Below are 26,877 nucleotides of genomic sequence, written 5' to 3' on the forward strand. Positions count from 1 at the left end.
CAACTGGCCTCCTTTGCGTTAAGATGCTATGACGTGCTACAGCTGAGGTCTGGGAACATTATTTTGAAATCATCTTGTCAGCCTTGTTAAATTGACAAGCTTATCCTGAAGGTTGCTGCTGATGTGTTCACATCATCCTCAGGCAGCGTTAAATATTGTTCCACTTTATTCTGATTGGGATTTTATCCCCATATTTACACTGAGTGGTGAGGAGAAAGTGAGGTTCAAGTTCCACAACTTTCACCTTGACAACGTGCTAGAGGGGCTGTCGCAGAACTCAAAGGTCAAAGTCCTCGCGTGTTTTGCAGCTTTTGATCAAGTCAAATTCATTTTAAAACTGAATTTATAGCACTTCTTGAGGGTGGGGGGGGAGTGGGGGGTGAGGGGGGGGGGAGCTGCAGATGGGATGTGGAGGTACAGTTCTTTTTGTGTCTATTTAATTGCGAACGCCAGTGCACACTCACACCTCCTCTATCTTGATGGATGAGACATGGTGTGAAAACCATTGATGATTAGTTATTACATTGAGCGTAAACCATTTTTATTGTCTCATTCGCAGTTACGAATGATAATTTGTTGCTAAATAGGGAATTCAAGATTGAAGAATTTGCATTCTCAAGACAACTACCAATGCGGTTATTTATAATTGGCCATGGTTACACTTCGCTCTGGTGAGATCAAATTGGCATTTACATCATTGCACTAAATCAGTATTCCTTTTGCATTACTGAGTCTATTTACATTGAGTAGGCTGTCGTAGTTTCTGTTCCATTTCAGAGCAGTAAAGTCTGGCTCCGGAATACTAATTCCCATCCTCCTCTCCTTCAGCGCTGCCATGCTGTGCTGTTAAATAATTTAAAATCACTGCCAACAAACGTGCACCGACCCCCATCTTCTTCATGAATCAATATATGAAAATCCTGGTGCTTTTGCCGAGTTGGTTGTGCCCAATGTTCCACAGCACAGTGATAGATCATTAAGAGGTTTGTTGGTGCGCAATCTTTTTCTGACCTTGGCCCATCTGAAGGACAAATCGGAAGGCATTTTGGCAGTAACATGTGCATCATCCGTTATCATTTCGGGGATGATACGGTGTCCATGGAAACGAGAAAAGAATGGAGAATGTGAATCGAATTTTTTCACTGCTCAGTTTTAAGCTGACAGGCACATAGTGGAGAAGAAATGCAAGCTCAAAGTGTTAACCGTGTCTCTGTGAGTAGCCCTTCTGCTTCTGAGTTAAAAGGTTGTGGATTCAAGCCTCACTCCAGAGCCTTGAGGATAAAATCCACAGTGAAGTCATTTTTGTAGTTGTACGGAGTGAGTGCTGCACTGTTGGCAGTGCCTTTTTTTGAATGAGAGATTGAATTGAGTCTCTATAGAACATTACAGCGCAGTACCGGCCCTTGATGTTGCGCCGACCTGTGAAACCACTCTAAAGCCCATCTACACTATTCCCTTGTCGTCCATATGTCTATCCAATGACCATTTGAATGCCCTTAGTGTTGACGAGTCCACTACTGTTGCAGGCAGGGCATTCCACGCCTTTATTACTCTCTGAGTAAAGAACCTACCTCTGACATCTGTCTTGTATCTATCTCCCCTCAATTTAAAGCTATGTCCCCTCGTGCTAGACATTACCATCCGAGGAAAAAGGCTCTCACTGTCCACCCTATCTAATCCTCTGATCATCTTGTATGCCTCAATTAAGTCACCTCTTAACTTTCTTCTCTCTAATGAAAACAGCCTCAAGTCCCTCAGCCTTTCCTCATAAGATCTTCCCTCCATACCAGGCAACATTCTGGTAAATCTCCTCTGCACCCTTTCCAATGCTTCCACATCCTTCCTATAATGCGGCGACCAGAATTGCACACTACTCCAAATGCGGCCGCACCAGAGTTTTGCACAGCTGCAACACGACCTCATGGCTCCGAAACTCAATCCCTCTACCAATAAAAGCGAATACACCGTACGGCTTCTTAACAACCCTCTCAACCTGGGTGGCAACTTTCAGGGATCTATGTACATGGACACCGAGATCTCTGCTCATCCACACTACCAAGAATCTTACCATTAGCCCAGTACTCTGTCTTCCTGTTATTCCTTCCAAAATGAATCACCTCACACTTTTCTGCATTAAACTCCATTTGCCACCTCTCAGCCCAGCGCTGCAGCTTATCTATGTCCCTCTGTAACTTGTAACATCCTTCCTGAAAATGAAATTTTTCATAAATTTCATGTTTCATAAATCCGGCATCATCCCAATTCGGGGCATATACGTTCACCAGTATCACCCGCACCCCCTGCAACCTACCACTCACCATTACATCTCAACCTCCATTACCCACTACAATATTCAGTGCCTCGAACGACACCCGCTTCCCCACCTGTATTGCAACCTCTCTGTTCTTCGCATCCAGCCCTGAATGAAAGACCTGCCCTACCCATCCCTTTCTCAGCCTAACCTGGTCTGCCACCTTCAGATGTGTCTCCTGGAGCATAACCACGTCTGCCTTCAGTCCCTTTTAAGTGCGCGAACACCCGGGCCCTCTTGACCAGCCCGTTCAGGCCCCTCACATTCCAAGTTATCTGCCGGATCGGCGGGCTACTCGCCCCCCCCCCGGCCCACATTCCAAGTTACCAGCCGGATCGGGGCTACCCCCCCCCCCCCCCCCCCCGCGCCAAAAGAAAGACTACTTACCAGTCACCAACCATTCCCTTACCTGCAGGCTGTGACATCACGGTTCAACTTCTTTCTACTTCTACCTGCCCTCGAGCCTTCCTCTTGATCTTTACAGCGGTTGTTTTGTTTTGGTTAGAGGAGGGGGTAGGGAGGGAAACACTGAAGAAGTGTTTCGGGTTTAAGTGTCACTTGACAACAGCTCCTCCACAAACCACCTTCAAGTTAGGGTGAGCACACAGCCAATCAGCATGTCCGCTCTACTGCCTTCTGCTGGATCCTTGTCTTTGCTTGAACAGTTAGGGTCTCTTGCTCAGGTACACCTTCAAGTTAGGGTGAGCACACAGACGTATGCAAATATCCCCCGCAACAGCCAATCAGCAGCTCTGCTCTACTGCCCTCTGCCGGATGCTTGTCTTCATTTGAACAGCTACGGCCTCTTGCTCAGGTACACCTTCAAGTTAGGGTGAGCACACGGACGTATGCAAATTTCCCCCGCAGCAGCCAAACAGCAGCTCCGCTCTACTGCCCTCCCAGGTGGGTATCAAGGATCTTGAGGTACTGCGTAAAGAAGAGCTGTGGAATTTCCCCTGGTCTGCTGACGAATATTCATTTTGGACCAACGTCACAAAAAAAGACACATGATCTTGCTATTGTTGCATGTGGGGTTTTGCTGTGCGCAAATTAGCTGCTGTGATCCCTATATTGCAACAGTAACTGTACTTCAAAAAACACTCCAATGATTGTAAAACAATTTTGGATTGCCTGAGTGAGGACTGAATCTTTCTTTAAAAATCAATAACAACATTTGAATGAAGGTAATTAGCAGGGTTAAATGCACATTCCTTGAAATATAACATGCAGTGGAGTAATATTATTAGTCGCAATATCTTTATCTCACATACTGTTAGAGAGGCAACCAAAGAAAATATGTTCTGGTGTACATCAAAAGAGTTTAAAGACTGAAATCTGCTACACATCCAAAGCTTTGACTCGGACTTGAACTGTTAGCTCTGTTCTCTCTCCAGACTGTCACCCCAGTTGAGATTGTCCAGCATTTTCTGTTTTTGTTTCACATTCCAGCATCTGCAGTAATTTGCTTTTATCGTAATGCTTTGGGGACGTTGTTCAAATTCCACCATGGCAGCAGGTGGAATTTAAATTCAATTAGTAAATCTGGAATATAAAAGCTAGTGACCATCAAACGATCTGGGGATGGTTTAGCACAGTGGGCTAAATAGCTGGCTTTTAAAGCAGACCAAGGCAGAACAATTCCCGTACCATCCTCCCCGAACAGGCGCCGGAATGTGGCGACGCGGGGCTTTTCACAGTAACTTCATTTGAAGCCTACTTGTGACAATAAACGATTTTCATTTTCATTTAATTTCAAACGACTTTGATTGTTCTGAAAACCCATCTGGTTCACGAATGTCCTTTAGGGAGGAAATCTGCCATCCTTACCTGGTGTGACCGACAGGAGACTCCAGAGCCCTCTAAAATTGCCGAGCAAGCCACTCTGTTTAAGGGTAATTAAGAATGGGCACTAAATGCTGGCATTGCCAGTGACACCCACATCCCATGAAAGAATAAAAAAGTTCAGCTGCATCGACAATGGTGTCACTGAGTGGTTTGAATTGAATTCTCTAAAGATCAGTTGCTGTGCTCCAAGATTCACTCAGGCCCAAGAAACCTTAGTGAGAGAAAAAAAAGCAGCACGCCAGAAAGCTGCAGCTTGAGTTCAAGATTTGATCAAAACTGGGGTTTATTACCATCCATGTGCCCTTTGTTTGTTGAAGATCCATTGGTGTGAGCATTCCCTGCACTTCCTGCGCACTGTTGCTTGGAAGTTAGGATAGTCTGACCCAAGAATTGTAAGCCAACAGTCACTGGAAATGTAGTGCTGTTTCCAACTTTTAGAGCAGTTTGACCAGTGTTGGCTTTTATCTCGAGATTGCAATTCAAAAGCGAAGAAGTGATGCTTCATTTAGAGAATGCGTCAGTAAAATCCCACCTGGAGTGCTTCATCCATTTTGCACTCCAAATCTTGACAAATTTGTTGCCTTGGAAGGGGCATATAAATAAATAAATAATAATCTTTATTGTTACAATTCGGCTTACATTATTGCAGATTGACCAAACTGTTCAATTATGAAAACCTGTTGCATAAACTTGACTTGTATTCCCCTGAACTTCGATATTGAGGGTATTAAAATCATGATGTTTAAATATCCAAGTGTTTCAGGACGATACAAAGAAACTCTTCTGGTGAGGGAGAGAAACTAAAAATTAGAGCTGAATTAATTCGGAATTAATTAAGGATCATATTTCAAACACACAGCTGGTGGAAATCCGAAAATCCCTTCTTCAGAAGACTATGGATGCTGAAATAATTGTAGTTTTCAAGACTGATTGATATGTCTTTCCTGGTCCAAGTATCAAAGGATCTGAATCAATGGCAGGACAGCAGAGTTGAGATATAAATCGGCCATGGTTTGATTCAGTGTGGAAGCAAGTTTGAGGGGCTGACTAGCCTACTGCTGGTCATATGTTCCGATTGCAATGTGAAAAGTTTTGAAAAATATTACCCAATCAGGACGATGGTATCATTTATAACTCTGTTCTGTACTTTGACAGATTACTGGGCTCTGCATAAAATATGTCAGAAACCAAATATTGAGCCCTATCGGAGAACAGACAGAACAATTCGCATGAGAAAAGACCATCAAATTTTCAGGGTCATGATCACAAAGGCTTCTCCAGCTTGCATGTTTTCTCATTAAGGATCTCATCCATTTTTGTGATTCGAATCGGATGGTTTATAAATCTAATGTTTCAATTACCAAAACTTCAACAGAAAATTACTTTCTTTTTTTTAGTTCGTCTCCATGACAGCATATCAGAAGAAGGATTCCACTACCTCGTATTTGACTTGTGAGTACTAATCTATGAAAGTAATGTATCCATATTGGAAAAACCTTCAGTAGTAGCAACATCTCAGTAACAATCCTGCTTGGGCTTTTGTCTGTTTTATACTTGGAATCTTGGAAGGAGAATAATGAAGAGACAGGGAACCTGAGAGGGAGCAGTGTGGAAGCCTGAGAGAGGACAGTGGGACACTGGGGTACCCAAAGGCACATTGGGAAAATAGTAACCTTAAGAAGGATATGTGGGAGACTGGTAACACGAGTCATTACTGTCCATGTCACTTTTTCTAATGTTTTGGGGGATAAATCACGAGAGTCCACACTGCCTCCTAAACATGCTTGTGCTTGACTGTCGAAGGTGGCCTTTAAAGCAATGACTGATGTTCATGTTGAAGGTTGGTGTTCACAGAAGAATTAATTGAAGCATTCAACCTTCCAGCACTTCTAAACATGCTCACAATTTCGAGATGCAGAGCAGAAATAGAATCACTGCTGATGAGCCTTTGTCCAGTAACCTGTGGTTCCCCAATGTAGATTTGTAACCTGTTGCACTCTTAAAATGGATTTGCATCAAAAGAAAAGCCAGAAGAATCAGACTGAATAATCGTCTGGTACATGAGGTTGCCCCGATATGGTGAGGGGGGGAGGATATTTACATTTTGGAATTCAACACCATCAGTCTATTTCTACTGAACTACCTTTGTGATTTCAAGACCGTATGTTAATACAGTCTGTCTGTTTGCATAATTGTGTGCATAGCCTGTTAATTCTGTTCTTTTTATTGCTGAAGAAGTCTTCAACTTATCCAGCATTATAAATGAATCCATGTCAGCTTCACCTGGTATGAATTTAAAGTTTATAGATAATTGAAATTGACAATTTTGAAAGATATCCCACTACCTGTTAGGATTCTCTTCCTACTCAATGCCAACAGCTCCATCATAGTTTTCATGTAGAAAGTGCCACAGGTAAATTATTAACTTGTTTTAAGTTTTTAAAATAAATTTAGAGTACCCAATTCATTTTTTCCAATTAATAGGCAATTTAGCGTGGCCAATCCACCGAGCCAACACATCTTTGGGTTGTGGGAGCAAGACCCACGCAAACACAGGGAGAATGTGCAAACTCCACACGGACATTGACCCAGAGCCAGGATCAAACTTGGGACCTTGGTGCCCTGAGGCAGCAGGGATAATCCACTCCGCCACCTTGCTGCCCGTTTTGAGTTTGTTCTGCTGAAAAGTGAGAAAGAAAAAGATTGTCAAGTATAATAGCCAAGTAGATCCAAGTGTTGATCTCTCAACTTGGTTGCGCAATGGACTGAATGGTTTCCTTTGCTGTATCACTCTACTATTTGTGGTGTGTTCCAAGTTGGGCACTGTATTTCATTTTTGTGTTTGCCCATTTCCAATTATTTAGCTGTTGGAGAGTGGGGATGATACTACATCTTTTTTTCCCCAAGATGTTCCCATCATCAGAATCATTTTGGCTCAGGATGCATTATCGGTTAACTGGAGATCAGCATTCCTTTGACACTGCATCAGAAATGAGAGGGAAGACCTGGATTCTCCTGATTCGTGACATGGACTGTCTGGAACAGGCGATACCATTTTCCCATATTGGGGTCAGATACGTCCCTCACTAAAATTCAAAATGGAAATTTGAGCGGCACTCCTCCTGATGGTCCTTATTTCCACCCTACTATTTTGTGACCTGCAAACTGTTAAAACAACAATTGGAACAATTTAGAGGTCAGGTTCTTGGCATTTATCCATGAGCCAGACCCTTGTTCTTCAAACTTCATCTTCAAACTGCCTCTTGAAGTGCACTTCCACTTTGTCATATCTGGGAGTTGTGTGAGCTGTGGCACATTTTGACAATTGTTTAGTCAAGTTATCATAGGTCTCAGTTATTTTTGTGTTCATCATTCATTTGGGTACAGGTGCAGTGACACAGTGTACACTGACTAGGCCTGAGTGATCCAGTGGTATCCAACTGAGGCCTGTAAGCATTGGTAGACCAGCCCTTAATCCCAGAAATTAGTTTTCCCTTTGTGCTTTTAATTCTGCTGCTTTGTTCTGTATGAATTTTATGGATTTGGAAAGTGCTCTTCCTAAATGCTAAATAATAGTTAAATCCAAAATCAAAACACAGAAGCTGAGACTATTTACACCTTGCGGTGGGGGAAATAGATGGAGACACAGCTTTGAGCTTGTACCAACTGTGTGGTTGCAGAAACATTTTCAAAACATCTCATGCAAGAGTGTTATTCACTCAGCTCCTGCGTTACGTCCAAATCCTCACTGGTTTAGCCAGTGAGCTAAACAGCTGGCTTGTAATGCAGAACAAGGCCAGCAGAGCGGGTTCAATTCCCAGACCAGCCTCCCCGAACAGGCGGCGGAATGTGGCGACAAGAGGCTTTTCACAGTAACTTCATTGAAGCCTACTTGTGACAATAAGCGATTATTATTATTAAATCCTACTCCAGATTTCAGTTTACAATGTAGGCTGACAGGTCAGCCTAGCCATTGAGGAAATGGTACATTGTTAGAGGCCTCATTCTGCACGTAACATAACTGCAAAATGCACTTTAGAAGGCTCATAATTCAAAAACATGGCAGAGATTTCTTCAAATCTCTTCAACCTGATCACTCTACCAATCTAAAATGTAAAGAAAATGTAATGAAGTCATGGCTGGAACAATAGTTATTGCATATATCCATATGCAACACATGAGGCGGCACTGCTGTACATTAAACAATTTAGGATGTCTTGAGCTAATTAACTCAGTACAATTGAAATGCAATTTCTCCCAATTTGAACTCGATGACTGCAGACTATTTTTTACAAACCTCTGAAAAAGACATTTCATGTTGCTAGGACAGGAACACGCCTAACTCGGAAGCATATGAAATGATGCGGAAAGACACTTGGCGCGTGTCCCAACTTCATCACACGCTAGCGCAATATTTCAGTCGCCTGTCGTGTGGGAGAGTTGGATGTGGGCCTGCAAATAATCAAGCAGACAAATTAGCCCATTAAGGGGCCAATTGAACGTTTACGGCTGGTGGACAGGCCAATTGGCCAGGCGGACTTTACATTTTAGCTGCAGCCTCTATTCAGGGTCGGATGGTCAATTTAAGATGGTGTCTGGGGACTCGAGTTTGTGTTCGAATGTGCTGCCTGAACACTCTTGGCATAGTTTTTCCGTCGCAATTTATTTTTACAGATTTGTAGCTCCCTGAGACAGCTTCGCCTGCAGCGGCGGTCACCCTGAGGGAGTACATGCGCCAGCTCATACCCTCCTTTTCTCTGCCTGCCCTTCCACAGCTGCGCTGGGCCCTTCCCAGCAGGTGTTTCACACTGGTTGCCCACTAATTGGCCAGCCAGTGTGAAATCACTTCCTGGGGTCGATAGTAGCTAGAAGCGTGTTTTGCGTCTACTTCCAAGCCCATTGAGCGCACATGCCCAGTGGACAAGACATTCAGGCCAAAGTTAATGACACAGGAATTCAAAGGAATGTGGTTATGTAGCCAGATGGTAAGTTGGAGGGCAGGATATAAAGAATAGAAATACAGTAGGCCATCCGTCACTTAAAGTTCTGGTTGAGTTCCTCAAAATCAAAACCTTAGGTGAAACATTGGAATCAATGTTATAACCACAGTAACATTTTCCAGAACCTTCCTTGACAGAAAAATACCTAGATATTAAAACATTATACTCGCTAAGTTGAAATATTTTACATTGCTAAATTCCTACATTGGTAAATGAAGTGACTTTTGAAACTTTTAAAAGCACGAAAAAAAGTGTAACTTTCCAGTATGTCTTGCTTGCTGGAAATCCTGCTTCATAAACCATCTCCATTATCCTCCTGGTGACTACAATTCTCCCTGTCCCTGCTTCTAGAGTTGCACTCTTTCCCCAAACTCCCAATCCTCTGCCCTCCCCCACCTCAGTTGTAGTTTCCCCAATCCACACACTCCCTCTCGCTGGTTCACTTTCCAAGAGCATTTGAAGATCCAGATCTGATCCAAAGCCAGCGCTCCAATGTTGAGGAAGTGTGAATCCTGATCACTGGGGCTGCCTGCTACAATTCATGTTTTTTTAATAAATGCTCCTGCTTCACTGGTTTGCAAAAAGAGCAACGAGTCGGGAGCAATTTAAAAAAAACATGTTTGTCGTAGGTCCAGCTTGGCCCTTCTACACCATTGGACCTCACACTAACAATATTGGAGCTCTGGCTTTGGATTGGATCTGGGTCTTCAAACGGGAATGCTGGACTAGAAGAGGGAAGCGTTGAGTTGGAGGTTTGGCCGGAGGGTGGGGTGAGGCCGCAACCCTGAGGTCGGTGAAGGGGTGAGACTGTCCAAACATTGGTCTTCGGCAAAACAACATTAACATGTTGCTCCATGAACATGCCGACATTTAAGTGAGACAGCATTAAATGAGAATTTACCGTAAAGGAAGGTCTCCTGGACTGATAAAGTCTGATGAATGATGCTGCTGTTCCCCAAGTTGATGGTTGGAACCAAATTACAAATGAAAAGTAAGGCAAAGATTGTTCAAAATGGGAATTTCTAATTAGTGGATTGTTGGTCATGGTGTGTGCCATTTGGAAATTTGCATGTAAATCTGTTTCTGAACCTGGTAATTATTTTGAATGTGCGCTCACTTTAAGATATGTCTGCATCTTTTCTGCCTAATTCCACTGCTGTTCATGATGGATATCCTAGACAATAACTGACAGCAACAGCTTTCACTATGATGCCTTTGTTACCTTCCAGAATTTAGAGAGACCAGCTCTTCTAGAATTTGCTGTTGTGTCAAAATTTACCCATACAGTCTTATTGCATGTGTGCACAACTTGGATGGACGATACGCACTGCTTCTAGAAATCGGATTTTTTCTAACCTTCTGCCTGTGACAGTGCTTGAATATTGTATGATATCTCCTGTCTTTCCACACTCCCCTTCATTCCGTGTCTGGGGCTTTGCAGTACATGCTGTAGTTTGGCCCTCTGGATAATTGTGTTCTGATTTCTAATGTATGATATCCACATCGCATGTTTGAAGGCTGAGCCACATTGACAAATCTGACAGCCTCTGTGTCAATATTATTATTTATGCTAATTAAGGTCAAGGATGGCAGGTGGTAATAGAGGAAATAATTTTCAGCCTGCACTTCCCTGTGGTTACAGGTAAGATTGTAGACTGAATTTCCGTGCTGGAAGATAAACTGATTGATTCAGCCTGCTGAGTTTCTTTTGGCAGAGGGTCAGATAGGAGGAGTTGCTTTCTGTGCAGAATATTAATTGTCAGGCAGGCACACAATCACAGGCATGCACAGACCCACAAATGTACATTTTTTCTCAGCATGCTGGCAAGCTCACATACACACTCACATAAACATGTTCATACATAAACAAATACACACATGAGCACAGGCCCATACATCTGTATTCTTCTTGAACAAGCACACATATACATTATTATTTTTTTTTTTTTTAATTTAGAGTATCCAATTATTTCTTTTCCAATTGAGGGGCAATTTAGCGTGGCCAATCCACCAATCCTGTACATCTTTTGGGTTGTGGGGGTGAGACCCACGCAGACATGGGGAGAATGTGCAAAGTCCACACGGACAGTGACCCAGGGCCAGGATCGAACCTCGGGCCGTGAGGTAGCAGTGCTAACCACTGTGCCACCATGCCACCCAAAGCTCGTCTATATACATGTATAAAATCAGACATTTACGTGCTGACATATGTACGTATACAAGCCCCAAATCCTTTTCACCCCACGGGTCCAGATTCTCCATCAACAGTGAGTTACATGCACATACACCGCTTTATACACCGCACATATATCTCAGCTGACTATAGCAATTTACTGTTTTAATCTATTGTACTGTCCAACGGCAGGTGCCTGTGTTTTACCAGCAATTTCCTACAAAAAGGGATTCCTGTACAGACTGAGCTATCACAAGAAGTCACAGAATGAGGACTGCTCGTGATTATTCCTAGCTTCAGTCAAGCAAAGGCACTGGCCCATCCACAATCTTTCCCTTTGCAATTCAGCCAACTGGGAGTTGTACAGACTACTCACTGTATGCATTAATTGTTGCAGTGGAGCAGCCTACATTAGTGTTTGGGTTAACTTGGGTTTGATCTTGCAAACAAAATACCCAAAAACCCTGAACATACTCACTGCTTCTTGTCCATTGTGCAACGAGGTAAGCTGTTCAGATGACATTCCTTGGTGTCTCAAGTGGGCCGGTCATTGTATGATGTTCTAAGCCTTGCAAATCGAGATTTTAAAGGTTAGTTCCGATTCAGTTCCTCTCTGCTGAATTTTCCCATTATTTCTGAAGAATTACATAGCATGCCCAGGACAGAAATATGTCAGTTGGCCCAAGAGGTCTATGCTGGTGTTAATGTTGCATTCAAACTTCTTCCCACCCTATTTCATCAGCCCTATCGGCATACTCTTTTATTCCTTTGTCCCTCACTTGTTTACTAGCTTTCCCTTAAATGTATGCACGCCATCTGCCCTATTTCTCTTTGTGCCAGTGAGTTCCAATATTCATCATTCTGTAGGTAAAGAAATATCTTGTGAATTGATTTATTCGTGACTGTTTTATAGGCCATAGTTTTGTGCAACATAATTACATACTCAGGAAAGCAGGCATCATACCTGACGGCAGACACACGTTTCTGCTCTGCCATTCAATCACGGCTGATATATTTCTCATCTCCATTCTCCTGCCTTCTTCCCATAACCCCTAATCCCCGAATTAATCAAGAACCTATCAATCTAAGACTCTCAGTGACTTGACCTCCACAGCCTTCTGCGGCAATGAGTTCCACAGATTCACCACCCTCTGGCTGAAGAAATTCCTCCTCATCTCAGTTTTAAAGGAGCGTCCCTTTAGTCTGACGCTGTGGCCTCGGGTTCTAGTTTTTCCTACTAGTGGAAACATCCTCTCCAAGCCAACTCTATCTAGGCCTCTCCGTATTCTGTAAATTTCAATAAGATCCCCCCCTCATTCTTCTAAACTCCCAACGAGTACAGACCCAGGGTCTTTAACGCCCTCATGTGGCAAGTCCTTTGTTCTGGACATCTTTGGTGAAACTCCTCTGGAATCTCTCAAAGGCTCGCACATCCTTCCTTAGATACGGGGCCCATGGGCAGCGCGAGTGGTGCAGTGGTTAGTACTGCTGCCTCACGGCGCTGAGGACTCGGGTTCGATCCTGGCCCCGGGTCACTGTCCGTTTGGAGTTTGCACATTCTCTACATGTCTGGGTGGGTCTCACCCCCACAATCCAAACTTGTACAGAGTAGGTGAATTTAGATAGATATAGAATTTACAGTGTAGAAGGAGGCCATTCGGCCCATCGAGTCTACACCGGCCCTTGGAAAGAGCTCCCTACTCAAGCCCACGCCTCCACCCTATCCCTGTAACCCAGTAACCCCACCTAACCTTTTTGGACACTAAGGGCAATTTATCATGACCAATCCACCTAATCTGCACATCTTTGGACTGGGAGGAAATTGGAGCACAGTGACCCAAACCAGGAATTGAACCTGCGGCCCTGGAGCTGTGAAGCAACTGTGCTAAGCACTGTGCTACCGTGCTGCCCATTGGCTCAGCTAAATTGCCCCTTAATTGGTGAAATTAATTGGGTACTCTAACTTATATTAAAAAAAAAAGATTTAAAAGGCCCCAAACTGCTCACAATATTCCAAATGGGGTCCGACCAGAGCCGTATACAGCCTCAGCAGTACATCCATGCTCTTGTATTCTAGCCCTCTCGACATGAATGCTAACATTGAATTTGCCTTCCTCACTGCCAATTGAACCTGCAAGTTAACCTTAAGTGAATCCTGAACTAGGACTCCAAAGTCCCTATGTGCTTCTGGTTTCCGTAGCCTTTTCCCATTTAGACAATAGTCTACACCTCTATTCTTCCTACCAAAGTGCATAACCTCACATTTTTCCACATTGTAATCCATCTGCCGCTTATCCAAGTCCTTCTGCAACCTCCATGCTTCCTCAACACTACATGTCCCTCTTCGGGGGGTTTTAAACTAATTTGTCAGGGGGCTGGGAAAACAAGCTGTGTTCCAGAAGTCAGTGTCGAGAGTAGTGAGGTACTGAGGAGGGTATCAAGGTCGTAGGAGTGTACCGGCAGACAGAAAGGTGGGTTGAAGTGTGTCTACTTCAATGCAAGGAGTATCCGGAATAAGGTAGGTGAACGTGGAGCGTGGATTGGTACTTGGGACTACGATGTTGTGGCCATTACGGAGAGGCATTGAATGAATACTTTTCTTCAGTGTTCACAAAGGAGAGGGGCCATGTTTTTGACGATGAGTGTGTGATTCAGGCGGGTAGGCTGGAGGAAGTATCTGAGGAAGGATGTATTAGCAATTTTGAAAAACCTGAGGGTCGACAAATCCCCTGGGCCAGATGGGATATACCCAAGGATTCTTTGGGAGGCAAGGGATGAGATTGCAGAGCATTTGGCTTTGATCTTTGGGTCCTCGCTGTCCATGGGGATAGTGCCAGAGGACTGGAGAGTGGCGAATGTTGTTCCTCTGTTCAAGAAAGGGAATAGGAATGACCCTGGTAATTATAGGCCAGTTAGTCTTACTTCGGTGGTCAGGAAGCTAATGGAAAAGGTCCTGAAGGATAGGATTTATGACCATTTGGAAAGATGCAGCTTAATCCGGGATAGTCAACACGGATTCGTGACGGGTAGGTCTTGCCTCACAAATTTGATTGAATTCTTTGAGGAGGTAACTAAGTGTGTAGATGAAGGTCGAGCAGTTGATGTCGTATACATAGATTTTAGTCAGGCGTTTGATATGGTTCCCCATGGTCGGCTCATGAAGAAAGTAAGGAGATGTGGGATAGAGGGAAATTTGGCCAATTGGATAAGTAACTGGCTATCACATAGAAGACAGAGGGTGGTGGTGGATGGAAAATTTTCAGACTGGAGACCAGTTACCAGCTATTTGTGATTTTTATCAATGACTTCGAGGAGGGGGCTGAAGGGTGGGTGAGTACATTTGCTGATGACACCAAGATTGGTGGAGTAGTGGATGAGGTGGAGGGCTGTTGTCGGCTGCAAAGAGACATTGATAGGATGCAGAGCTGGGCCAAAAAATGGCAGATGGAGTTTAACCCTGATAAGTGCGAGGTGAATCATTTTGGTAGAAAAAATTTGAATGCGGATTACAGGGTCAACGGCAGGGTTCTGAGGAATGAGGAGGAACAGAGAGATCTTGGGGTTCATGTCCACAGATCTCTGAAGGTTGCCACTCAAGTGGATGGAGCCGTGAAGAAGGCTTATGGTGTGTTAGCGTTTATTAATAGGGGGCTTGAGTTAAAGAGCCGCGGGGTTATGCTCAACTATACATGACCCTGGTGAGACCACATTTGGAGTATTGTGTGCAGTTCTGGTCACCTCATTATAGGAAGGATGTGGAAGCATTGGAAAGGGTGCAATGAAGATTTACCAGAATGCTGCCTGGTTTACAGGATAAGTCATATGAGGAAAGGTTGAGGAGCTAGGGCTTTTCTCTTTGGAGCGGAGGAGGATGAGAGGCGACTTAATAGAGGTTTATAAGATAATGAGGGGGATAGATAGAGTGGACGTTCAGAGACTATTTCCTCGGGTGGATGTAGCTGTTGCAAGGGGGCATAACTATAAGATTCAGGGTGGGAGAGATAGGAGGGATGTCGAGGTAGGTTCTTGACTCAGAGAGTGGTTAGGGTGTGGAATGGACTGCCTGCTGTGATAGTGGAGTCGGACACTTTCGGAACTTTCAAGCGGTTATTGGATAGGCACATGGAGCACACCAGAATGACAGGGAGTGGGATAGCTTGATCTTGATTTTGGACAATGCTCGGCACAACATCGAGGGCCGAAGAGCCTGTTCTGTGCTGTACTGTTCTATGTATCATTTGCAAACTTAGCAACAATTCCCTCAGTTCCTTCTTCCAGATCGTTAATGTACATCGTGAAGAGTTGTGGTTCCAACAGTGACCCCTGCGGAATATTACTAGTCACCGGCTGCCATCTTGAAAAAGATCCCTTTATCCCAACTCTCTGCCTCTACCAGTCAGCCAGTCCTCTATCCATGCAAATACCTTGCCCCTGATAGCATGGGCTCTTATTTAGCAGCCTCCTGTACAGCACCTTGTCAAAGGCCTTCTGGAAATCCAAATGGATCAAGTCCGCTAGTTCTTCTTTGTCTAACATCCTTGTTACTTCAAATAATTCAAACTAATTTGTCAAGCATAACCTCCCCTTGTCGAAGCCATGCCTTCTTAGCCCTATTTTACCTTTCACTTCCAAGCACTCAGCAATCTCATTCTTAATCATGGAGTCTAAAATCTTACCTCGTACAGTCAGGCTAACCGACCAATAATTTCCTGTCTTCTGCCTCCCTTCCATCTTAAACAGGGGTGTGAGATTTGCCATTTTCCAGCCTTCTGGGACCCTTCCTGCCTCCAGTGATTACTGAAAGATCACCACCAATGCCTACACAATTCCCTCAGCTATCTCCTTCAGATTCCTGGGGTGTAGTCCATCTGTTCTGGGTGATTTATACACCTTCGGTTTCCCCAGCACCTTCTCCTTAGTGATGGCCACTACAATCACCTCTGCCCCTGACTCCCTATGCCACTGGTGGCTTCCACTGTGAAGACTGGTGTAAAGAACCTATTCAGTTCTACTGCCATTTATTTGTTCACTATTACTACATCTCCAGTCTCAATTTCCAGTGGTCCAATGTCCATTCTTGCCTCGCTCTTACCTTTTGTATATCGAAAAAAACTCTGTGCAAACTTCTTTTATATTACTAGCTAGGTTACACTCATATTTCATCTTCTCTCCCTGATTGTTTTTTTTAGTTCTCCTCTGCTTGCTTTTAAAGGCTCCCAATCCTCTGGCTTCATGCTAATCCTCACCACCTGTGTGCTTTTTCTTTTTCTTTTATGCTGTTCTTGACTTCCATTGTCAGCTATGGTTGCCTTGCCCTCCCCTTAGCATGTTTCCTCCTTCTTGGGGTAAATTTCTGTTGTGCCTCCCAAATAACCCCCAAAAACACCTGCCATTGCTCTGCCACTGTCTTCCCTGCTAGACTCCCCTTCTAAGCGACTTTGGCCAGCTCCTTCCTCGTGTCTTTGTAGTTACCTTTATTCAGTTGTAAAACCATTACATCTAATTCCAGCTTCTCCCGCAAAACTGAAAGGCAAATTCTATTATATTGTGCTTACTGCCCTCTAAGGGTTTCCTCACCTTGGGTTCTCTCAAATTCCTTTTCTTGGGATCCACTACCAATCTGATTTTACCAGTTCACATGCATATTGAAGTCCCCCATGATTATTGTAATGTTGCCTTTCTTATATCATTTTCTGTCTCCTGATTTATGTTCTGCCCCACATCCTGACTACTGGTAGGGGGCCTGTACATAACCCCCATCCGGGTCTTTTTACCTTTGCGATTCCTCAACTCACACGGCTTAGAGGTCTTCTGATCCTATGTCACTTCTTGCTATTGATTTAATTTATTCCATACTAACAATGCAACCCTGCCCCCATCTGCCTTTCCTTTCATTAGGACACATACCCTTGGAAATTTAGATCCCAGCCCTGATCCCCTTGCAGCCACATTTCACTAATGCCTGCAACATTGTACCCGCCAATTTCAATGTGCGCATCAAGCTCATTTACCTTGTTTTGTATACTGCGCGCATTTAGGTACAACACTCGCAGTCCTGCATTGACCACCCCCCGCCCTTCACAATGTTAGCAAAACTAAAGAGCTGGTCATTGACTTCAGGAAGCAAAGTATTGTACCCACCCCTGTCTGTATCAACGGAGCCGAGGTGGAGATGGTTAGCAGCTTCAAATTCCTAGGTGTGCACATCACCAAAAATCTGTCCTGGTCCACCCACGTCAACGCTACGCCCAAGAAAGCACAACAGCGCCTATACTTCCTCAGGAAACTAAGGAAGCAGCATGGTTACCACTATGGCTTCACAGTGCCAGGGTCCCAGGTTCGATTCCTTGCTTGGGTCACTCTGTGCAGAGTCTGCATGTTCTTCCTGTGTCTGCGTGGGTTTCCGCCTGGTGCTCCGGTTTCCTCCCTCAAGTCCCGAAAGACGTGGTGTTAGGTAATTTGGACATTCCGAATTCTCCCTCTGTGTACCTGAACAGGCGTCGGAGTTTAGCAACTAGGGGCTTTTCACAGTAACTTCATTGCAGTGTTAATGTACGCCTACTTGTGACAATAAAGATTATTAATTCATTAATTCGGCATGTCCACATTGACTCTGACCAACCTTTACAGGTACACCATAGAAAGCATCCTATCTGGCTGCACAACAGCCTGGTATGGCAACTGCTTGGCCTGAAACTACAGCGAGACTTGAACACTGCCCAGTCCATCACACAAACCCGCCTCCCATCCATTGACTTTTCTACACCTCCCGCTGCCTTGGGAAAGCGAGCAGCATAATCAAAGAACCCTCCCACCCAGCTTACTCACTCTTCCAACTTCTTCCATCGGGCACGAGATACAAAAGTCTGAGAACACGCACTAACAGATTCAAAATCAGCTTCTTCCCCGCTATTACCAGATTCCTAAATGACCTTCTTATGGACTGATCTGATTAATATTGCACTCCTATATGCTTCACCCGATGCCTGTATCTATTTATTTACATTGTGTATCTTGTATGCCCTATTACATATTTTCTTTTCATGTACTGAATGATCTGTTTGAGCTGCATGTAGAAAAATACTTTTCACTGTACCTCGGTACACATGACAATAAAAACTCAAATCCAGTCCAAGCTGAGCCCTTTTTTCCTGTGCCTGTAGTTAGATTCTTGTTCTGTTCTATTGTATATTCTGGAAACTTTGCTAACCTCCTTTGGCCCCTTTAACTAGTTTACAGTTCTCATCATCAACCTGCACTCCCAACCTCTCCTTTAACTTTGATTTTCTAATTTTCCATGCAACTAAATCTCCCCCACACATTTAGTGCCATTCCCATACATGCACGCAATATGCAAATGGTACATTTGTCAGTAATTGGCAGGGGGAGTGGGGGCGTGAACCAACTTGGAGTCATGCAGCTCCTCTTGTATAATCTGATATCCTCAACATATCTGTGGTACTCTGATGGCCTGCAGTCAGTCCTTCTAATCACCATGCAGCAATTCTAATAGCTCAGATTGTGAACCAGTTGACAGATCGCGGTGCATTGAGATTGAAAAGACGAAATGTGCACCTGGACTTCAGTGTGCATTGATGATTATCTTTGGCTTTGCAGGTCATTCTGTAAAGTCTTTATTGTCTCACTTACTCATTTGTCTGTAAGCAATGAAGTTGTTCAATGTCACTGCCTCAGCTTGCTCATTTGTCAGATTAATTCTTTTTGTTACAAATTAGAAAGAGAATTAAATGGAGAAGAATCTGCACTGCAGCACTCGGATTGGCTGCTGCTGCAACACATATACACACACACAGACACACACACACACACACACACGCGCGAAATCAGACCTGAAAATACATCCTGTCCAGGCACCAGTGTCTTACGAACATAAGAACCAGGAGGAGGAGTAGGCCGTCTGGCCCGTCGAGCCTGCTCCGCCATTCAATTTTGTGGACTCAACTCCACTTTCCCGCCCGAACACCATAACCCTTTATTCCTTTATTCTTCAAAAAAATATCTATCTTTATCTTGAAAACATTTAATGAAGGAGCCTCAACTGCTTCACTGGGCAGGGAATTCCATAGATTCACATCCCTTTGGGGGAAGAAGTTCCTCCTAAACTCAGTCCTAAATCTACTTCCCCTTATTTTGAGGCTATGCCCCCTAGTTCTGCTTTCACCCGCCAGTGGAAACAACCTGCCCGCATCTATCCCATCTATTCCTTCATAATTTTATATGTTTCTATAAGATTCCCCCTCCACGTCCTTCAAAATTCCAACAAGTACAGTCCCAGTCTACTCAACCTCTCCTCGTAATCCAACCCCTTCAGCTCTGGGATTAACCTCGTGAAGCTCCTCTGCACACCCTCCAGCGCCAGTCTTGAAGACAGCAGGAATGTTTTTTCCTTGATGATTGGCGCACAGGTCACTCAGAGGTGCATCTCTTCTCTTGCTCATCTCTCTTTATCTTTCATGCCTTTTGATCATTTGTGCTGGATTATTTGTTGAACTCCAATTTCCAGAAAGCGTTTAGCTCTGGAATGCACTTCTTAAACCTCACAGTCGTCGTCCCCGCTTGCCCCCCCCCCCCCCCACACACACACTTTTTGTTCCCCTTAAATCCTACCTCTTGTAACCAAGCTCCTGGTCACCTGTCTTTTCTTTTTGAGTACCCAATTATTTTTTTTTCCAATTAAGGGGCAATTTAGCGTGGCCAATCCACTTACCCTGCACATATTTGGGTCGTGGGGGCGAAACCCACGAAGACATGGGGAGAATGTGCAAACTCCACACGGACAGTGACCTGGGGCCGGGATTCGAATATGGGTCCTCAGCGTAGTGAGGCAGCAGTGCTAACCACTGTGCCACCGTGCCGCCCCCCCCGGTCACCTGTCTTAATATCTCCCTCTGTGATTCCGTCTCTGATTTTGTTTGGTATCTCCCCGGTGAAGTACTTTGGGGCATTTAACTAATATACAAGTAGTTAATAAATTGAATTCTGCCAGTCATGCTAATTTATAGATCACAAATTAGTTAAAGGAGACACTCCTTAACCTGCATTTTCTCTTCTTCCAGGACTTTTTTTTTCATAAACTTGTGAGAATTCATGCAGCAGCTTTCAATACAGGCTCTTAGTGTGGAAATTCTACGGGTGTTGAATCATATCTCCTAATCATGGACTGTGTTTCATCACAAACGAAAGAGAAAATGCTGGCAAATCTCAGCAGGTCTGGCAGCACCTGTGGGGAGAGGAAAGAGCTAACGTTTCGAGTCTGATGACTCTTTGTCAAAGCTTTAGCCACACTGTTTTTCATCATTTGTGACAGCCAACAAAATCAGTGATGTAGCACTTGGGGCAAAAGGAATCAAAGGATATTGGGAGAAAGCGGGATTAGGCTATTGATCAGCCATAATCACACTGAATAGCGGAGCAGGCTTGAAGGGCTGAATGGCCTCCTCCTGCTCCTAATTTCTATGTTTTCTATGAGGACGGGGCCACACATTTTATTGTCAAGGTTTTTTGAAAAAGATATTTTTATTCGTTTTTGTATTTGATTGTGATAACATTGCATAAAGCAAAAGAATAAAATATACAGAAAAATAAAACGATCAATGGGAAAACCGAGTTATCGGGTATGAATAGATAGAAAATGCTGACTTCCGGTGACGGGGATGTGTGAACGGACGCACAAAAGGGGGCTCTTCTCCGAAGAACCGGAAAATAGGCACTTTTGACTGAAATTAGCTCGCAAAAATCGGACATAAACATTCCCTCACCCTCTACAACACACAGACAAGGATGCCGGGTAGCAGTAAGGCCACAAAGAGGCCAAAAGCAGCAACAAAGAAGTGAGCGAGCAGATCATCAGGCCATGAAATGGGGGTCCCCGGCCACACCAAAGAGAGGAAGACTAGCAAGCCACAAAAAAAAAAACCCCCCCCCCCCCCCCCCCCCCCCCCCCAGCCACCACCTCCTGGTTGGAAGAAGTTCCTCATGGGGGAACTGAAAGATGAAATTGAGATCAGACGAGCAGTCAAGGTGGGGTCACCGAAGCGCTGGCCGTCATGCAGGTGGCCCTCGAAAGGAGAGTGTAGGCCCAGGAAAACACGGTTACGGACCTGGAAAAAGCCTCAACGCACCAGAGCGACCTAATAGTCGCCCTGGAGGTGGAAATAACGAGGTTGGTGGCGATCCAAGGAACCCTGAAGGGAAAGACTGAGGACCAGGAGAACCGGTCAAGGCGCCAAACCTCAGGATAGTGGGCCTGCCAGAGGGAACCGAGAGTCGGTACCCGACAGAATACGTGGCCCAGATGCTGGGAAACCTGGTGGGTATGGACAGCTTCCCCAACGGAACAGCGATTGACAAGGCCCACAGGTCGCTCCGGACAAAACCCAAGTCTAGGGAGCAGCCGATGGCGATCATCACCAAATTACACCAGTACCAAGACAGGGAGAGAATCCTGCACTGGGCCAGGCAAATGAACACCTGCAACTGAGAGGGACACAAGATCAGGATATACCAGGACATTGGGGAAGACCTGAAAAAAGCGCTGGGCAGAGTTCAATAAAGTGAAGGTGGCCCTGTACAAGAGCAGTTTTGAATGCTATACCCAGCTAGACTTTGGGTCACATACCAGGGCAGGGAGCATTATTTAAGGGTCCCTGCGGACACGGACAAGTTCGTCCAAAAGAGCGGGCTGGGGAAACAGCAACAGAGACAACAATCTGTGATGCGGAAAATGTAAGGACAATTTGCGCGGGACTGTACCGCCTCGTTCTGAACCTGGGAACCAGAGCACAGAAAGGAGGGAGCAATGCCAGCAGAGCGCAGGAAAGGGTGAGGAAGAGACAAAGGACAAAGGAGGTGACCACACTAACCATGGGGAACAAAAGGACAAGGGGGGGGAGAGAAATGCCTTTAGGCTGGCGGCAACAAACCACACAAGGTAAGAAGGAACAAAATGGCACCGCAAACAGCCACTTTTGGAGAGTCCCCAAACAAAGGGGAACCCCCCAGAGTGCAGGGGTTTCCCCACATTACGTACCCATAGTTTGTGGCCCCTGGACAAAGAGAAACCCCGGGGCGCAGGGGCCAGCCTCATGGTGAGTCCAGTGACCGTGGCCATTTTGGATGGCCCCCAAATGAAGGGAAAGCCTGGAGTGCAGAAGTGCCTCCACAAGGTAAGTGTGCAAGGGGATGGGGTGGGGTACAGAAACCCCCATCAGAACAGTCATCTGGAATGTATGGGGACTTAACAGCCCAGCGAAAAGATCCAGTCTTCGCCCACCTGAAAAGTATGAAACCCAACATCGTATTCCTCCAAGAGACACACCTGAGGGAGAAACACCAACTGGTAAGAAAGGGATGGGTGGGACAGACTTACCATTCATGTTATGGGACGAGAGCTGGGTGAAGAGGGTGGGTGGCCTTAGTGCATAGTAAGAGGATAACATTTAGCACGATGAGGACGGTGTCTTAGACAAGGCACCGATGGTCCTGGTGAACATGTACACTCCCAACTGGGACGGCATGGAATTTATAAAAAGACCATGGAGGAAACCCCCGATACCCATAGACCAGTTCTGTAGGCGGGTGCTTTTAACTGCATACAGGACCTGCTGACGGAACCCAAAATGGGGAAGACATTGAACATGGCAAAAGAACTAGGGGCATTCATGAAACAGATGGGGGCAGTGGATCTGTGGAGATTCACGCACCCAGGGGAGAAGGAGTTTTCATTCTTCTTGCAGGTACACGGGGACTTTGTCGCAGAGAAATCGGTGCTTCCAGGAATAGTAAGAGCAGAATACTCCGTGATCGTAATCTCTGACCACACTCCACACTACATAAATGTGAGGTCGGAGACGGGGTCGTACCCCGTACGCAGCCCTCCTGACCGACGTGGCCTTCTGTGGGAAAATAGTCACAGGCCATAGATGGGTATATTAGAACGGAGAGGTCTCACACTCCACTGAAAGCTGTGATCAGAGGCCAGGTCATCGCATGCAAAGCACGCAGAGAGGGCGACTCGGCAACAACTGGAAGTGGATTGATGATACTCTTGAGGTGCCGACCGTAGAGCTTCTGGTGGAGAAGAAAAAGCTGCAAATGGAATTTAACCTACTATCCACCAGGAAATCAGTGCACCAACTCCGCCAGACACGAGGGAAACTTCTATGAACATGGAGCGAAAGCCAGCTGGCTCAACAGCTGAGAAAGCAGGCAACCACATGGCAGACTGGGAGCCGAGCTGGAAAAGGTCAACGAAGCATTCAAGGCCATATGCCAGGAACTGTTCACCCCCGAATCCCCCGAAGGGAACTCTGGGATGAAACAGATCTCCAGGGGACTGGACATGCCAGTCGTGGGGGAAGATAGGAGCAGAGGGTGGGAGAACTGCTAGAACTGGCATGGAGAGCATGAACTCCGTGCAGGCAGGGAAGGCGCCGAGAGCGGACGGGTTCTCGGAAGACTAAATGCTTCCCGTCCCGCCTCTGGATGCCTCCCCAACCCTTCGCTCCCCACCCCTTCGCTGCTCTAAGGGCAATAGCCAGTGGCTCGATTGCAAATGCAAACAGGGACAATGAGCATCCTGGCCTCGTGCCTCTGAGCAGCCGAAAGTATTCAGAGCTGGTGTGTTTGTCTGTAGACTCGCTGTGGAAGCACTGTGCAGTAGTTTCACCCACGAGGTGAACCCTAGCCCAAACCCAAACCTTTACAGTACCCATTCGACTCTGTTGAAGGCCTTCTCTGCATCTAGGGAGATGATCACTTTTGGTGTCTCCTCCCTGGGAGGGGTCATGATCACGTTCAGCATGCATCTCAGGTTCACCGTTGGCTGTCTGCCCTTGTCAAAGCCCGTCTGATCCTCCACGACCATCTCTGGCACGCAACCCTCCAGTTGTCTCGCTAGGGCCTTCTCCAGGACTTTGGCGTCAGTGTTTAGCAGTGAGATGTGTCTGTATGACCCGCACTCCGTCAGGTCTTTGTCTTTTTTCGGGATCAGCGATATTGCGGTCCCTCTCCACAACAAATCATTGTCTTTTATAGACGTCCACCGGGAATCCGTCCAGACCCGGTGCCTTCCCCAATAGCACGGATTGGATACTCTACATGATGTCCCCCAGTTCTAGTGGTGCTTCCAGTCTCTGCCTCTTTTCCTCCTCAACAGCTGGTATGTCCAGCCCATCGAGAAACCATTTCATCTTTGAGTCCCCTTCCGGTGGCTCAGGGGTGTACCACTCTCGGTAGAAAGTTACAAAGGCCTCATTGATTCTGTTTGGCGCCATGATTAGTTTACAGTTCTTGTCCTTCACCTGCGCTATCTCTCTCGTGGCTGCCTGCTTTCTCAGCTGGTGAGCTAGCAGGAGGCTGGCCTTGTCTCCATGTTCATAAAATGACCCCCGTGTCTGCCAAAGCTGGTTCACTGCTTTTCCGGTGGTGAGCAGGTCAAATTCTATTTGAAGCTGTTCCTCTCCGCCAGTAGTTCTAAGGTCAAGGCTGTGGAGTACATGTGATCCACATCCAATATAGTCAGCTGTTGCCCAGCTGCCCTCTCCTTCCTGTCACTGAGTGTCTGTATGCTATTATTTCCTCCCTTATCACCGCCTTCAGTGCCTCCCAGAATGTGGAGGGTGAGACCTCCCTATTTTGGTTGCAGATTACGTATCGGTCGATGGCTTGTGACATTCTTTAACAGAACGCATTGTTGGTGAGGCGAGCTGTGTCCAGCATCCATGGGGGCCACTGGGCCTGGCCCGTCTCCAATCCTCATACCCATGTTGTGTGGTGCGTGGACCGAGATTCCTATTGCAGAGTACTACCCCTCCTACTACCCCTGGAAACACCCATTTACCAACTGCAAAAAGTTGATACGGGAATATACTTGGTGGACTTTGGAGATGAAGGAGAACTCATTCTCCCTCAGATGGTTGAACTTCCACTGGTCCAATCCCCCCATCTGTTCCATAAAGGTGATCAGTTCCTTTGTCATTGCTGATTGTTTCTCTGATTCAGGCCGGGATTCTTCCATCATTGGGTCCTGTATGCAGTTGAGGTTTCCCACTCCGTAATAAGTTGGTGGGAGTCTAGGTCGGGGATCTCTGCCATGGTATTTTTAATGGAAGTCCGCACCTCCCAGTTGGGGCGGCATATATTTACAAACACCACCGCTACCCCTTCCAGGGCGTGTTATGGGCCAGGGTTTAGAGAACCCCAAATTGTATCATGGAGTTCACCTGACCCACAACTTTTAATAGATTGTGGTATGGGGAGCACACGGCCCACTCTACAGGTGTGGTACAGCAGAAATGGAAAAGTATTTTTTAAAGCAAAACAATGTTTATTCTATGAACTCAGGTTAACCTTTTTAAAACATACAGTGAACATCTTAGCAACCATTAATTCAAATACAAGCCCCAAAGAATACAACACTAAGTAATCCTCAAGCTGTCCATTTAACATCCATAAGACTCTACAAAAAACCTTTAAACAGAAGCACATCAGGTAAAAGTCACTACTGAGAGCAGTTATTAGTTTTAAATCACCAAAGGATCGATTTACAGTTTTTAGATTCCAGAGAGAGAGAGAGACTAACACCCCTTCTGGCTGTGACTGCAGCTATCCAGCTCTGAAAACAAAACTAAAAGACACCCTGCAGCAAACAGCCTAAAACGAAAGTAAAAAGCCGACAGACAGCCCAGCTCCACCCACACTGTGACATCACTGATAAACACCCATTTCTTAAAGGTACATTTCTTAAACACCCAGTTCTTAAAACATACTCTCACATGACAGACGCCACTGACCATTACGATGCATCCCCTGGGTCTGTCACCGTGTCTGTCGCCGTAAAGTTCGTCCTTTTGCTAAACAGCTTGACCACCCCCTCACCCTTGTACCGAAGCATGATTGGTCCATCTGTCCTAATAACTTTCTTAGCCCCGGTTGTGTCTCTTGAAGGAAGGGCTATATGTCAACCCTCAGGCTTTTTAGATTGGCGAATGTCAGCTCCAATGTCCTGGTAGAAGCAGATTGTATGTGCCGCCTGTATGCACAATAGCGTGCTCCTCGACCAATTCAGCATCCTCTCTTTATCTTGAAACAGGGGTCTCCGTTGGCCAACGCCAGAATCAGGAAATGAGATTGGGTGGAGAATCAGTTCCGTCGGCAGAATCATGGCAGGCAACAGTTTCATGCCAAATCGCAATTCTCCGTTACCTCGAACAGAGGCATCAATGTGTTCCAGAAAGCACGTACAGTAAACAACCATGACATATCATTAGCGGGCCTGACCCGGTAGTCACTCTGGCCTCCGCAAAACTCCTCATCCACTGGGGCGAATTCCCGACGGCGAGGTGCGCTTGTGCTTTTAGAAATCGTGAAACAGGCGCTGTGGCTGCTGAGGGACAGAGAGGGGGTATGGAAAGTATGCAACATCGCCATAGTTTTCTGACAGTCATACCGCTGGCCAGGGGGCTTCTGCCAGGGCCAGGGGGAGTAGTTGGGGGGGGGGGGGCAGTATTGGGTTCTGTTAGTCCTTC

General features: G+C 45.6%; 1 protein-coding gene across 50 annotated transcripts in view; it reads left to right on the forward strand.

Annotated features, from left to right (window-relative positions):
- The window catches only part of LOC140396907 (calcium/calmodulin-dependent protein kinase type II subunit beta), a 392,935-nt gene that overhangs the window by 165,079 nt on the left and 200,979 nt on the right, over positions 1-26,877 (forward strand). For 48 of the 50 annotated variants that reach the window (XM_072485774.1, XM_072485778.1, XM_072485773.1 and 45 more), the window contains one exon: positions 5,554-5,608. In XM_072485774.1, coding sequence (XP_072341875.1) covers positions 5,554-5,608 — 55 coding nt within the window. Of the gene's footprint in view, positions 1-976; positions 1,213-5,553; positions 5,609-26,877 lie in introns of those variants that run through there. The other 2 variants (XM_072485793.1, XM_072485792.1) reach the window with 1 other exon arrangement.

The sequence above is a fragment of the Scyliorhinus torazame genome, chromosome 20 (assembly GCF_047496885.1).
Source record: "Scyliorhinus torazame isolate Kashiwa2021f chromosome 20, sScyTor2.1, whole genome shotgun sequence".
Lineage (NCBI taxonomy): Eukaryota > Metazoa > Chordata > Chondrichthyes > Carcharhiniformes > Scyliorhinidae > Scyliorhinus > Scyliorhinus torazame.